The 15,044-nt window shown below is 27.9% G+C and overlaps 3 protein-coding genes across 16 annotated transcripts; 1 reads left to right on the forward strand and 2 right to left on the reverse strand.

The window, feature by feature from the left end:
- Positions 1-234: 234 nt before the first annotated feature.
- LOC141530517 (uncharacterized) lies at positions 235-2,130 on the reverse strand. The gene is made up of 5 exons (XM_074247675.1): positions 1,927-2,130; positions 1,423-1,565; positions 1,240-1,329; positions 739-1,154; positions 235-510 (listed from the first exon to the last, which is right to left on the reverse strand). Exons 1-5 carry the CDS (start codon positions 1,946-1,948, stop codon positions 411-413), a joined length of 771 nt encoding a protein of 256 aa, XP_074103776.1. The 5' UTR covers positions 1,949-2,130; the 3' UTR covers positions 235-410.
- Positions 2,131-3,087: 957 nt separating this feature from the next.
- LOC141530516 (uncharacterized) lies at positions 3,088-10,911 on the forward strand. Of its 13 annotated transcripts, none has more exons than XM_074247663.1 (11): positions 3,088-3,199; positions 3,479-3,830; positions 4,093-4,362; positions 4,473-4,784; positions 4,887-5,421; positions 5,537-5,808; positions 7,041-7,303; positions 7,401-7,631; positions 7,689-8,277; positions 9,548-9,732; positions 9,825-10,911. In XM_074247663.1, the coding sequence occupies exons 9-11, from the start codon at positions 8,254-8,256 to the stop codon at positions 10,906-10,908; spliced, it is 1,293 nt and encodes a 430-aa protein (XP_074103764.1). In that variant the 5' UTR covers positions 3,088-3,199; positions 3,479-3,830; positions 4,093-4,362; positions 4,473-4,784; positions 4,887-5,421; positions 5,537-5,808; positions 7,041-7,303; positions 7,401-7,631; positions 7,689-8,253; the 3' UTR covers positions 10,909-10,911. The 13 variants fall into 13 exon arrangements, with proteins under 13 accessions (XP_074103764.1, XP_074103767.1, XP_074103774.1 ...); XM_074247666.1 differs by adding an exon at positions 6,684-6,874 and having other exon boundaries at positions 3,095-3,830; XM_074247673.1 differs by adding an exon at positions 8,542-8,678 and having other exon boundaries at positions 3,095-3,830.
- A 39-nt stretch (positions 10,912-10,950) lies between these two features.
- LOC141530518 (CKLF-like MARVEL transmembrane domain-containing protein 8) lies at positions 10,951-14,963 on the reverse strand. 2 transcript variants are annotated; one of them, XM_074247676.1, is made up of 5 exons: positions 14,821-14,963; positions 13,519-13,676; positions 13,265-13,438; positions 12,441-12,539; positions 10,951-12,366 (listed from the first exon to the last, which is right to left on the reverse strand). In XM_074247676.1, the coding sequence occupies exons 2-5, from the start codon at positions 13,648-13,650 to the stop codon at positions 12,229-12,231; spliced, it is 543 nt and encodes a 180-aa protein (XP_074103777.1). In that variant the 5' UTR covers positions 13,651-13,676; positions 14,821-14,963; the 3' UTR covers positions 10,951-12,228. The 2 variants fall into 2 exon arrangements, with proteins under 2 accessions (XP_074103777.1, XP_074103778.1); XM_074247677.1 differs by lacking the exon at positions 14,821-14,963 and adding an exon at positions 14,545-14,770.
- Positions 14,964-15,044: the final 81 nt, after the last annotated feature.

The raw sequence follows: 15,044 nt of genomic DNA on the forward strand, positions 1-15,044 counted from the left end.
TTAAACTGTTTATTCAGCAAAAAAAAAAATGAAACGTTTTCCACTGAATATATTCTTGCAGTGTTTTGAAATAAAATATCTTATTTATAGAAAATCGTTGAATTATAGAATACTCTTTGGTACAAAAATTGTACTTATGGCACTAATACATTTGGTAGAGACTCTTTAAATCGGCTTGTACCGAAAGTCGACCTCGAAGGGAAGTTTTTTTGTATGTAAACTTGCAAAAAAAAATTTTTTTTTTTTTTTTGTTGTTTCAATGCATTTATTTCAGTTATTTAATAAGTAAGTCAGTCTTCAGGATTGACTTAAAAATATGTTTATCTATAAAATTTATAATCATCTTGAACAATAAAAAGAATCATTATTATTATTAAAGGCACTTTTTTAAATTGATTGCGATCATAAAATTAATCAAATGAGATCAAGTGCAAATTAATAAGATTGAAGTTTAAAACAAATGCTTGATCAATAAGATGATCTAACGAAGGAATTTTCACCATTAACAACCTACGAACAAAAAAAATAGACTAGTGAAAATATCGCCTTTACTTATCTTTATTCTTTCGTCTTTAATATTATACTGTTGAATTTAATTGAATAATAGTTAAAAAAATCAATTACATATCAATAAATAAAAATAAAATACATAGAATTGCACAATTGATTAGAGCGGCGTAATAAAAAAAAAATAGCAATTTAAAAACATTCCTAAAAATCAAAGAATACTATAATTACTTTTTAGTGAATGCAAAGTCCTCTGAAGTTAGTTCATGAATAGCATAATGTCTAGGTGTCGTGGTTTTTTTAATACCTCGATATGAAAACTTGAAATCATTATCTATATCTTTATCTTTATCACGCTTTGTCGTATCACGCAGAACAAAAACATCAGGTTCTTCAGTACTTTCCATCAAACAAGGAATTTGAACGTCTTCATTATTCACGTCAATATTGTTTGTGTCCTTACCACTGGATGAGTCTGATGATTCTATATCTGCTACTTTTAAACTTGCCATTTTTTTGTCCAATAATCCTCTCATTAGTGGATTTTTTTTGTAATAATTTTCCTTGCTTTTGTTAGCACTATCCGCATCAACGGCTTCCTTCCATTTTTTCACTATGCCAGTATCGTCAAGTTTGCCACCGTTGATCTGAAAAAATATTTATATTTATGTTTAAGATCTATAAAATTAATGGAAATAATTAATAACTCATTAATTTTATTATTTTAACTACCTCAAGAATTTTTGACCGTATTTCGGCTTCCGTCTTCATTTTGACAGGTGTATCAAAGTCAGAAATATCGCTTTCTAGTGATTCATACAACTAAAGAAGAGTTTTAATTTTAATTAATTTATTTAACAAACAATAAACTCATTTAGGTAAAAATAAACTAATTAAAGCGTAAATAAAACTTACATGTTCGTTTTTAGCGTAACTTTTTGGTTTTTTATTATCACCCGAATTCTTATTTTTCTTTTTTTTATTGGTTTTGAATTGTGGCACCTGAGCTGGTTTTTCTAAAACTAGTTTCTTGTTTAATTCTTCGCGAATATCCATTGCTGCGATGAAAAAAACTTATAAATATTTAATCTTCTTAAAAATGAGTCTAAATCTAATAATACTGAAGTTAGCGATCAGCTGTCAATTTTAAAAACTTTTTTAACAGATTCATTACAATGAAAAAATGCTTCTAAAAATTTTCACTTGTAATTTTTATTAATTTTTACATGTGAAACTTTTTAATTAAATTTTTTTTTAATAATTTAACTGCTGTAAAATTAAAAAAAAAAATGTTAATATCTGTGAGCTTCAGTGTTATTAAATCTAACCTTAAAATTATAAATAAATGAAAGTGAAACTCCAAAAATAAAATAAAAATTTTATAAAAAATATTTTTATTGATCATAAAGATTTACTTACATTCCAAAGTCTTCTTATTCATTTATAAAATTCAGTATATTTTTGTCACTATCAAAAAATATCCACAAGAATTTTAAGAATCTGGACTGATCTAGACAAAGGTTTATTCAATACTGCAAACAATTTCTGTTCGCTAACTCAGTCTCAGTCTCAGCTGCTTTCAAAAATTTGTTGATGTCAGCTGAAGTATACAAATGAAATGTTGAAACATTAAGATAGCATTGTGTACCTATAATACGTTAATTATCCATGACAAATGAATGAGAGAATTTTATAACTATCCGATAATCTTTTCTGAAATATAATATATAAGCAAATACACATACTTTGTCTGTAGTGTTGATTGCTATTATATGGTTGAGATGCTAGTTATTATTAATACATTAGTATAGAGATTATACTCTCTATTGTGTTCTATAATCTATATGTAAACATTGGTAAACTTTTGAAATTTTTAGAACTAATTAATTATGATAAAATAAATATTTTTGAAAATTTGCACTTGTAATTTTTTTTTATTTCTACATGTGGAATTTTTTCACTTCATTTTGTTCATAACAATTTAATCATCATGAAAATCTAAAAAATTGTAAGTTTGTTGGTTACAATATCATAAACTTGCAGTGTCATTACCGGCTTTTCGAGAGATGGCGTTAGCATATTTGCAATTCACGTATTGCTTCGTTATTTGTATCTTGGTGATGAAAAAATTTTAATCTAAGTTATTTATTACTTAATTTTTTTTAAATAATTTTTTAGAACAAATTTTGTTGTTAAAGAAAAGTAAAAAAATTGTCAAATGACAGCTAACTTTAATGTCATGTTGTCAAGAATTTTTTTTTTTTTTTAATTCAACAATTGAAAAATACTGATGTATTAATTAATAATTTTTTTAAAATTTCATAGCAATTAAATTATTAAAAAAAAAATTAATTAAAAAGTTTCACATGTGAAAATTAATAAAAATTACCAGTGAAAATTTTTAAAAGCATTTTTTTATTGTAATTAATTTGTTAAAAAAATTTTTTTAATTGACAGCTGACTACTAACTTCAATATTACATGTATAATTCATAATACATGTATTTGTAATAAAAAAAAAACTTCATTTCTTGTATTCATTTGTAAAAAAAAAAAAAAAAAAAAAATTAACAAATCTTTACCTTATACAGTTACATTTATCTTCAAGGATAGGCGGTACCGAAGGTATTTCAGAAATTTTGTTTTTTCCTAACTATCGTAAAAGGCAGTCTGCATCAAAAAAGTCCATCTGAGTTAAGTATTTCTTTTTTATTTTAATTTTATTGTTTTTGAAAAATACCTCATAGTTTATATGATTAAAATTACTTTTTTACATGTTTCATCTTCTGTCTGTTAGAGAAAAAAAGATAATTATCTTGAATCGAATAACTGGCTTGAAAATTTTTTAATTTTATCTTCTTTATATTAATTTTTAAAATTGTCTCAAATGTCAAGTTAACACAAGAAAAAAAATTAAATTTGAAATTCGATTTTATGAGCAATAATAAAAATTATATAAATTTGTGTTACAGGTCGACCATTAAAATATTTCTTCAAGCAAGTCGCATTAATTCAGTGAAATCTTTTCTCAGCCTCGATTCTATTTAATGATTACTCTACTAGGTTAAATACAAAGTAATTCTAATTTAATCTGTTTCGTTCACCCAGAGTGTCTCAAGAGAGTCAAGTATACACTATGAATGTCCTAAAGATATCAAACTTGTATATTTACTAATATATTTCAATTAGTCAATATAATAACGGCAATATTAGATTAAATTATAAAATAATCGATTATTAAGAAGTCGAACAAAATAAAAATTAATGGAATATTTAGCGATAACATTCTTTATGTAAAATATTCCATAATAAAAGATAAAACAGGTAAAACACAGAAAAAAATTATTTATTATCTTAAATTATTACAAAACGTTTATTAATTATAACAAAAATATTATATTTTATTATATGTGGTTATTTAAAAATTATTAAATAGTACAATCGACGTAACTAGTATCAAAAAGCGGCAACTCTTACCCCATTGACTGTCGATCGTCGCCAACGGTGGTGGAGTTACCAATTTTTGACGCTTTGCTGTAGTGTATAGTAATTATTTATTTATTTTTTATTTTTTTTTTTTTTTTAGTTTCAGTATTCTAATATATTTATCCCGTTGGCCTCATTCCTGGAAATTCAATACTCTTGGAAATATAAATTAACAATTAGTATTATTATCACTCGACGGTTCAGTGAATTTGGTATCATGTTACCATGTAAGGATTCTCCTTCTGATGCGTCTATGTGTACCGCTTGTATAGTACACTTGAGACACCAGGTAGAACTGTGTAGTGTGGAACGTGCAAAAAAGAACGCCAATCGTACGACCTTGACCGGAGCCTGCGTGTGTAGCGGCCAGGTAAGGCTGTCTAGCGAGTCTTAAGGATTCTTTGTACATTTTTTACGCGCTATATACTTTCATTTATACCATAATCACATTAAATCATTTTTGTCACAATATTGTTGCAGGAAAATACGAAAGTATCGTCGTAATAATGAAAAAGAAGAAATAAATCGTTCAATTACCAGTTTGCAATTTTTGTGTTAGAAAAAAAAAAAAAAAAAAAAAAGTAATTATTTTTTATTGAAAAATATTAATTTTAAGAAGAATATAATATAAATGAAGTTACTGACGAATCTGTTATGGAACGCTAAACATTTAAATGGTTGAGTAAATAATGAAGATTACGATAAGTATAATAAGGATGCGAAAATATAGTCTTCGCTTTCCATTTAAAATTTTCACTTTCGTACAACCTTGATCTGAAAGTCAGAATAAAGGTTCGTATTTGAAATCTATTAATTATAAATTATAATTATATTTTTTTATATTTAAAATAATATTTATAATTTATACTTTAAAAATGAAAAATAATTTTACAGCTATAAAATAATTAAGGTGTTTCAAGTGCAGTAATTTGTTTAAAACTTACCGAGATGAAGAATTTTATTTCACATTAAAACACGTATTGCGAAATTATATACGTACGTTAGCACAATAATTATAGATGTAATTAGAATGACGGTGGTATTGTATTCAAATAATAGCAAGTAAAAGTAGTATTAGGTATGTATTAATGATGGATAAAGTTTAAATTGTTGGATGTGTATTTGAAGTGTAGAAGGTGAAGCTTAGCACTGACGACGATCGCGAACTCGTGTGAGGGCTGCGAGCGACCAGGGTAGAAAAGGAAGCCGGCGTCGTGGCGGTCAGAAAAAGAAGAAGGAGATACAAGGGAAAAAGAAGAAGAATAATAATAATAAGAAATAAGAAGAAGAAGGAAACCATTGGAGCCCTTGAAAGGAGAATTGGAAAGTATGCCGGCAAAATTCATGCGAGCGACCTTGACTATATTTTTCCCCTTGACTTCTTGGATACTCCGTGCTTTCCGTCTGGTTGATTTCCAGCCAACCAAATGTAAGCTTTTTTCTTCCACTTAAAATATACTTAACGTACAACTGCATTATTATATTCATGTATTGCTTAAAGTATTTATGGTAAGGATATGTTTTAATTAATTATCGCTCAGCAGGATAGTAGTCAAGCATATAAATTGATAAGTTGAATAAGTTAAACAAAGGAATAAAGTCAAGAACAATAGTTGGTACATCTTCTTAAAGAATCTATTGGTGGTGGCGAAAGATGGCCGCCCTCAGCGACTACATTGTAGTTTGAAAGGATATATAAAATTAATAGAATAAAAAAAGGAAATAATAAAAAAAGTTAAAAAAGTAAAATGCAGGAACCGGTTTCATAGAGGGCAGTTCCAGCCTCTCGGCAAAATCATCTGTCTGGCTAACTTCTGTGAGTCCTGAATTCTTCTATACAATCATCCATCAATTTATTTACTTCAGATATGAAAGGAAAACTATTTTTTGTTATTACTTTTGCATTTTATCTAATATTGCATTTATTTAATTTATTCTGCAAGTCATTAAAAAAATAATTACTTACGCTTTAATATTGTTCTCTATTTCTATCTTTTGTGATTCATATTCTTTTCATAACTTTGTACTCCGTAGACTTCAAATCATAGCTTCACATTTTTTATCTCTGCAATAATTGAACATAAAATTAATATTCATCTAAAAATGATATTTTCTGTATCGTTATGAAACAGAGAAATTTTATTGATTAACATATATTTTAAATAGAAAGAATTAGCGCATCAATAATTTATTATTCAGGATGATGATAAATTAAAAAAAAAAAATTCTACGCGATTAAAAATAAATTATTTAGTTTTATATCGTATGATTACAAAACACCTGGAGCATTATCCGCATGACAATTAATATAAAGTTTACAATATATATATATATATATATATATATATATATATATATATATATATATATATATATATATATATATATATATGTATATATAAAACAAAGAACCCCTCGCATTTAAAATATATGTTACTGAAATATTTCTCACAATTCAATTCGACTTCCAATTCAATACAGAGTTGGGTGGATACAAAAACTATACCTTAAGTTTTTAAATAAAAGAACGTTTTGATATTACGAATGCTAGAAAAAAAATTAATAAAACTTAAAAAAATAAAAAACTAAATGAAGAAACAGAACGCCACACCTGCTAATAAGATCCTAGTTCACACACTGTTCCCATCAAAGTTTTATGCACTCTCTCATACTCGTTGTTAATTTTGTCAGGTTTAGTTGTAACGACTATACTTGTGGCAGGTGAGACAAAATAGTATCCGCAAAACGGCCAACTGCACTTGTTATTTCCCCCTTGCTTACAAATACGCTTTTATATCTATATATCTATATTCACCGGTAGAAAAAAAACCCGCAGACACGCGGAATATACTCAATATCGCAGGCAATCCACTAAACAATGGGTAATAAAAATATAGCTTCTTTACTTATATTTAAATAAAAAAAACTCTAAATTTTAAACAATGTTGCATCGTTGTTACACTATTCTCTACATAAATCTGTCGACGCACTAAAAATATGATTAATCTACAATGAAATTTTTATTATTATTAATAAACTTTCTCTAAGGCTTATTACGTCGATCTCTATAATGTCAACCGATTGGAATTGATTACACTGAAACACTTACTCCAATAATCGTGTATTATAAATGACGTGCTTATTATGCAATTTATTAAAAGGCGAGAATTGGTTATAACAATTAATAAAACATGAAAGGATTTAATTTACGGATAAATTGTAATACTAGACCAAATATTTGATATTTGATCTAAGGAATTAAAGTATATATCATTATTTGAAGTACCTTTCTAATAAATTTGACCTTCAAGGTAATAAATGATCAATATTACAGATCAAATTATTTTTATTGAAGTTATTTTTACATTTACTATTTAATTGCTAATTGTAGTTATTTTATTTTTGTAGGTATGAAAATAACTCCGCAAGAGAAGCACGGTGTAATAAAAAGATATAATCATGGAGCTGAAGACAATTACCGCGAGGATCGTGAGTGACCTTGATATGACATTGAGATGGTAAGAGAAGAAATGAGACTATTTCTTCGAGGTCTTTTGTCTGTCATTTCACCGCAAATTAATATAATTCAAGTATTGCATGAACAGTCTACACATTACTATTGTTGGTGACCGCATTAAGGTAATCTTGCGGTTTTAAAAAATGATATGGAGGTTAATAGTTATGTTGCGTCGACAGGACATGAAGCATGATGTGAGAGACAAGAGATATATGGAGTCGGAAAGCATCTTCGGGGGCTTGACACCTTGCGGCTAAAAGGACTGCAACTCCTTACTCTTGTTCTTGCGCTCTGGTTGTCATACATCATACCAGAGTGTTATTTAGTCTCTCAAGCTGAATAGACTGAATAGATCTTCTGAAAGAGCTGCTTAAAATTTAAATAAATCATAAAAGATTTTAAATAGTTAAATTTTTAGGTATAAACTATTTGTTTAAATTATTCTTAAACTACAAAACATCAAAAGTAGGATATAATAGTATTAAGTCTTTTTTAACTGGTTAACATAAATGTATATAAGTGAATGATTGTTATTCTTGCGGACGATTTACTTAAAAACTCTGCAGCACGCATCGTGCGATACAAATATTCTTGTATCGAAGGAAAGTTGGACGGACTCTACAACAACATCGACTGCTTTAGCAATTTAACGGGGATATAGGTATAAGAACACGGACACAAGGAGTTGCTCGAGATAGTTCGGTATAATACACCACACCCAGTCTTACACCGTGTTTTAAAGATATGGCTGTGCTGTTAAAATTACTTGTAAGTATTTTATAATTACGTTAATTTTTTTTTTTTTTTTTCATAATTAATAATTATGGTTAACATGCATGACAATAGTTACGAAAGTTGAGTAATGAATATCAGAACTAGAATGACTTAATCGGTAATCAGTAGATTGTTTTGTTTCAATAAAAAGTTCTAGTTAATCGCAATTTAATTATTAATTAGAGTTAATAATCTGATATTTATACGCTGTAGACTTGTAAAAAAATTAATTAACTTAGTTTACTTTTTTTTTTCTAGATAATAGAAAATGTACTAACAAAAGAGATTAGAGCAATAATAGTGCTCCGAGATATGTATCCATGCAATTAATTCAGATTGCAAGAGATACGTCGCTGTAAAGTAGATCGTGATGTAATTTAAAAGTAATTAAAAAAGTACGGCAAAAAGAGCAATTTTTCATTCACATAAATACATACAAGTCGTATGAAAATTATAAAATTGTCATATATTTTGAAACATTTGTTTACAAAACGAGTTAACTGCGTAAAGCTACTGGAGATTACACTTGCTACATGAGCAGATCGAGAATATACTTGATGCATAAAGCAAAATGAATTAAAAAATGAAAAATAAAACTTTGTATTTATTGCGTGACCGCAACGTAGAGAAAGAGAAAGTGTAACTTTTCACATCTCACCAACGAATATTAAATTCGGTTAATGTCTCATTGGGTCTTTAGATCAATATGTAATTGTTCTTTTAACAATGATCTAAAAAAAAATTTTTTTAAAGATTATAGATTAATCCATTTGCTGATTATTACTCATTACATAAATGTAATGCAATGGTTCATTCAATAGATAAATTAATAATTATTATGCTACATGTTATGTATAATTCATGAGAAAATTCTTATCAAGTATGTTCATTGGCTCGATGCAGGTAGTCGATGAAAGAACAAGAGCGTTGGAAGTCGAGTAAAATAGTGATAGTGGAATGTGGCGTGGTCGGTCACCACTAAATTGAATGTTTTAGAATCAACGTAAGAGAGTTTAAGAGAAAGTAATGTAAATTTTTCTCAGCACGTGCCATATATTTTATGGTTAACATGTTTATATAGAAATTTAAAACCTTCGATACATACAAAAGAAAGTATTCTTATGAATAATTACCATAACAATATCACCACTCTGTAATTTCTATCAATCATTACTGAGAAAATTAGTATTAAAAAATAACAACACTATTAGTTATTCTAATTACGTTAATTACTAGTTAAGTTATTAATATTTTCATTTTTTAGTTACTTATTTGTACAGTGGAAATAGCGAGAGCTCAATTTCCAGATGGTGATAGAGGAAATGCACCAACACGCCGATTACCTACTATGAGGACATCGGTACGTTTTCTTCCTCGACAAGCTGCTCGATCTAGTGCAGTAACACCGACTATTGTACCTAATACACGTTTACGTCGTCCAATAATAAAGTAATTATTTATTGCACTATATTTATTTTAGAAATCTCATAATTCAATTGCACTACAACAACAACAACAATAATCATTTTATGAATGAATAGATCACGACCGACATCGGAAGCGAATGAAATCCAGCAAGTAACATTACCACGTGCCAAGCCTACATTTCTTCCAACGCTGAAATCGGAGAATCTATCAACTCCGCCTCCTCAGTTGCTGCAACAAGACCAACCGATAAAACCAGTGAGCGAGGAAGCCAAAGAGGAAGAGGAAGATATTAACCAATCTTTCATTAAGCAACTAAATTCATTACATGCATTTCCTCAACCGACCGGTAGTTTATTCTCGAGTCCTTTAACGCCAAAACCAGAACCCATATTCCAATATCGTCCGGGTTTTAACTCGCCAGTTTTCATTCCTCGACAAATTCAGTACCAGCAACAACAACAACAACAACAACAACAACAGCAGCAGCAGCAGCAACAACAATCATCTCCAACTCCAGCACCAACTCCGTCTCCAACACCAAGCCCATCTCCAGTGACGCAAACGACACTAGCTCAACATCTTCATGAAGAAATAATTGCTCCAGTCCAGTATCGGCCGCCAAAGCCAGTCAAATTCCGCAAACCCATTGATGAAGAAGAAACTCGTCCTCCCGTAAAACAACACCGAAAACAACAACAACAACAACAGCATCAGCATCAACATCAACAGCAGCAAAATTCACAACCTGAAGCTATATCTCAACCACAGCAATATCGGCCACAAGCAGACCAGTGGCGACAACAACCAGTTAACAAACAATCAAGCAAGAAGGCGCAGTATCGTGAGAAGAAACCTGTTGCGCAGGTTGTTAGACGATGGCGAGAAGACAATTCTGACGGGTCAATAACATGGGGATATGAGAACGATGACGGTTCTTATAAAGAAGAAGTAATTGGTGTTGATTGTATAACACGTGGTAAGTATGGTTACATTGATCTAGATGGTATCAAGAGAGAGTACACATATGTTACTGGTATCAAGTGCGATGAACAAGAACAGGAGGAGCTGCAGGATGATCTAAATGGATTTGTCGATTATCAAGAGAACAAGCTAGTCTTCCCCAATGGCAAAACCATCGACTTGTCTAGCATGGGCAAAAAACAATCACGTAGACCGCAGCATGCTTACAGAAATTAAATATTTATTTTATTCTATTGATTATTGTTACTACCCTCAGGCTAATTCCATTATTTTTTATTTTCATCTGTCATTGCTATAATGCATACATTTTCGTTTGTTTATTATTATCATTATAATTATTATTATATTTTAAATTATTTCATCATCATACAAGTCAACGTGACAATATAATGTTGTTCATTATTATATTATCATTGTGTGTTATCAATATACATAATAATTAGTAGATTACTACATATAATAATGTATTGCTTGTAATATTAAGGATTCTGGCTAAATCTTTTGGTCCATTAAAATTGCCGTACGTTAAGAGTACGCGAATAGAAAAAAAAAAGTAAATTGTAAATATTAGTATTATTTATCGGCTTTCTTTAGGTAAGTATATAGTGTATTCATTTTTTTTTATAGTTTACACTACATACAATTATTTTTTAAGCAAATATGAAGAAAATAACAGTACAGCGATAAAAAAAAAATATACTGAGTGCAAATTTATAAAAAGGCAAAAATTAATTGGAATATTTAATAGATTAATAGCTTATTAATTCCAATTTATAAATTAATAATTAGTAAAATAATTATATAAAAAAAGAACTTGATGATAACGCTAAAAACATAAATTTGTGTAACATTTGAAATATATCACTTTAAACTTTTTTTTTTTTAATACTTTTAAATTGATTAACGTGAATAAGATGAACAATGATTAATGATATGAAACATGAATGATGTATAAATAATCATACAATACCTCTAAATGATCAACAACTATACACAATTTTATAAAAAATAAATTATAGAAAAATACTATTGTATTTAAACGAAGCAAGTATTGTCATCAATAAGCATGCATTCAATGAAACGCGTGCAAAAATAGTTATTTTAAATTAAATGAAAAAGTGCACATAATAATATACAAATATGTACATAATATTAAATAAATATTTATATTTAATACTTGCTTTCATTATGATAAATATTTTTCTTCAAATTAATTTCGAATTAATTTTACTTTATCATCTACTTTAAAATTTTTATAACGGACAATTATCAACAGCACGCAAAATAAATTTTCACAAAAGTAACTGCTATAATCCATAATTATCAATCAGTAGTTAATGTAATTAACAATTAACGTTAACAATAAACTTGATATTATGTAACATTTCATGAATTTGATTATGCAATGTTCTAATAAGTAGAGGTAGGTATAATATATCGTTGTGTATATGATGAACTTTAATGAATCAACTCTTTCGGCCTGTTGATTCTCGATAAATTAATAAAATAACAATTCTAGCTTTGCAAAATTAACAATTAATAAGCCGGGCTTGTTACTGTCGACACTTGTTTTTGGGATTCATGTTGACCTTGAGCTGGAATTCCATTTCGACGGGCTTTAAATTTGAGCCAAGCGTCATAACCATAGCATAACATAGCGCAAAATCCAAAAAACTAAAACAAAATATACAAAATGTAGAATTATTAAAATATATATATTTTTTTTAATTCATTAATAAAAATCTTACGGCTGCAGCTCGAAATCCTTCAATGGCTCGCCCTGAATCAGCAGCCAGAGATGCTGCTAATAGGTAACACGGGGTCATTATAGCGCAGAAAAATAATTCCTGTGGAAGAAATGATGTATTATAATTTTATTTATTAAAAATAATTTCAAAATATCAAACACGAGCATATAAAAATCGATAAGAAGGTTCTAAACAACCACTAGTGTGCATCAGTATGAATTTTTTGAAATTTGTTTACTTTCTATGTAAAATAAAATATTCAATGTCTTAATTGTACTCAATTAATTTTTTTCATTACACTAAGCTATAGGCATACTTAAATTTTGGTGCGTGATACTACGGTTTTAAGTGTAACATTCAATTAAATTGATTGCTAAAGTAAAAGATAAATAATTGCACACCTCATAACGCGATGCGTTTGAAGTAATGCTTTAATCTCAACACGTCAAAGTCAAGCAATTTTCAACGTTTCACTAACTAAATAAATGATTCATATTCAGAGTATAAAATTGAATGAATTATATTACTTTAAATGAGAGCTCAAGTATAATAACAATAACTAGTTTATTAAATAAAATCAATAACAGGAAATTAAAAATGAATACCGGAAATTTCGAGGACTTACATACCTGACTGTTACTATTCGTATCCTTACTGTTAAAACCAGTGGAAAAATAAATTGTTTATGAAAATGATTACAGTGTAATGACAGCATTTATTTTAAAATATTTTGTGTAATGAAGTCAAGTGTTTTAGAAACATAAAAACACAAAAGTGAACACAAAAAATTATAATTAAATATTTTTATAGAATTCAATACTCACAATAGTGGTCCATGGGATCTTGTGGAATTTTTCAATTACGTGGAATATGAAAAAAGCTAAAAGAATTCCAGTACACCAAAATCCCATCATTGCAACTGTATTAAACCATGCTCCACGACTTGATTGTACGTAACTGGAAACTGATACACATATGAATCCCAATAAATCCAATACCTGAATTACACGAATAATTAACTCATTAATAATAATTATTTAAAAATTTATAAATTAATTTAAATATTAAAAATTTGTACCATTCGCCCAATTTTTAACATCCCAGGGAATGTTCTTATATATGAAAGATCCAATCTCAAATTCTGCTGAAATGTCGACGTACTCGTCGTCGTCGTAGTTGTAGTGTGTTGTCCTGGAAACCCTTGCTCCATTTTTATTTTATTTTGTATTCTTTTATCTGTAAAAGTAAATTTTATTAATTAATTAATAGAAATGAATTTTAAATTTAAATAGTGCTAGATTTAGAAATAAAGTAATTTTATAAAACAGTATGAAATATTATAATAAATTACGGTGCGTGTGGGCGTTAGCATGAAAAATCGTGTCATTAAATATCGATTATCTTGGTCATAAAAACCTCAAAAATTAATTAAATAAAAAAATTCGGTATTACAAAACTAAAATTAGAAATAATTATTTGTTAATCAATAATCGATGCTTAAACGTCAATTAATCAAGAAATATACTTATCAATCAAATTGTCATCTTGCTACGTACAACGCGGAAAGAACACGTTAAATTAATGGTAACAATAACTTTGATAAGAATTAATATAAATATATCGATGATTAAACATGACTGTCAAGATATCCAGAGTAAATAATAAATAAGAGATACTATAAATAAATTATTGAAAAGCAAAATACAATTTTTTAAATAATTTTACAATTATATTGATGATTGATAAATAGTGACGTTATTTATAAATATAAAATGAATAAATTAATTAATAGTAAGTTTACATTGAGTATAATCTTTGAATGATCTTAGCAGGATATAAAAAAAAAAAAAAAAAAAAAAAAAAAAAAAAAACTGATGAGAATTACTACCAACAGAGATGCTGCAATACTACAATGGTGATGACCTAATACACAGTATTTTTAAATTATTGCATTTAACATATAATAAAAAAAAAAAAAAATTACACTCTCTCACATATACAATATGCTATATGACAATAGTTAACAAAATTCCAGTGTAATTACAGTACAATAATTACAATGTACACAATATATACAAAAAACTTGAAAACAAAAAAAATTTACCAAACACAAAAATACAATAGTAGGCGTATTATTTAAATAATCCACATATAACTGGAACGTAATTTAATATTTTATATCGACCTGATTAAAATCGATGTTTATAAAGTGGATTTGAGACGACGCCGTTTACTAAATAAATTCTAACGTTTTACTTGAATGTATTTATAATTTTAGTTTACAGTTATTATTTTTCCATGCGTACAAATTTATAGGACAGTAAACAGATTATTTGTGTCAATACTCAATAATGTTAGTATTTTATTATTTTTATAGTACCTTTGCTGGAGACTATACACAGTAAACCGAACTCTTATGACTCAAAAATATTAAAAACGTTGAACGCTCACTAAAACTATTCGAGTCGGTAACAAACTTTTACAACATTTCCCACCACGAATTTTTCCCACCAGTTAGATTAAAACTGGTACTCTAGCGACACCACCGGCCAAAGTATGAATTAGAAACTTTGAAAATAATTATTTTGTCTGATTTTATTAACA

This window comes from Cotesia typhae, unplaced genomic scaffold (genome assembly GCF_013202065.1).
Source record: "Cotesia typhae breed Kobodo isofemale line unplaced genomic scaffold, CoteBio_Ctyphae contig_5, whole genome shotgun sequence".
Classification (NCBI taxonomy): Eukaryota; Metazoa; Arthropoda; class Insecta; order Hymenoptera; family Braconidae; genus Cotesia; species Cotesia typhae.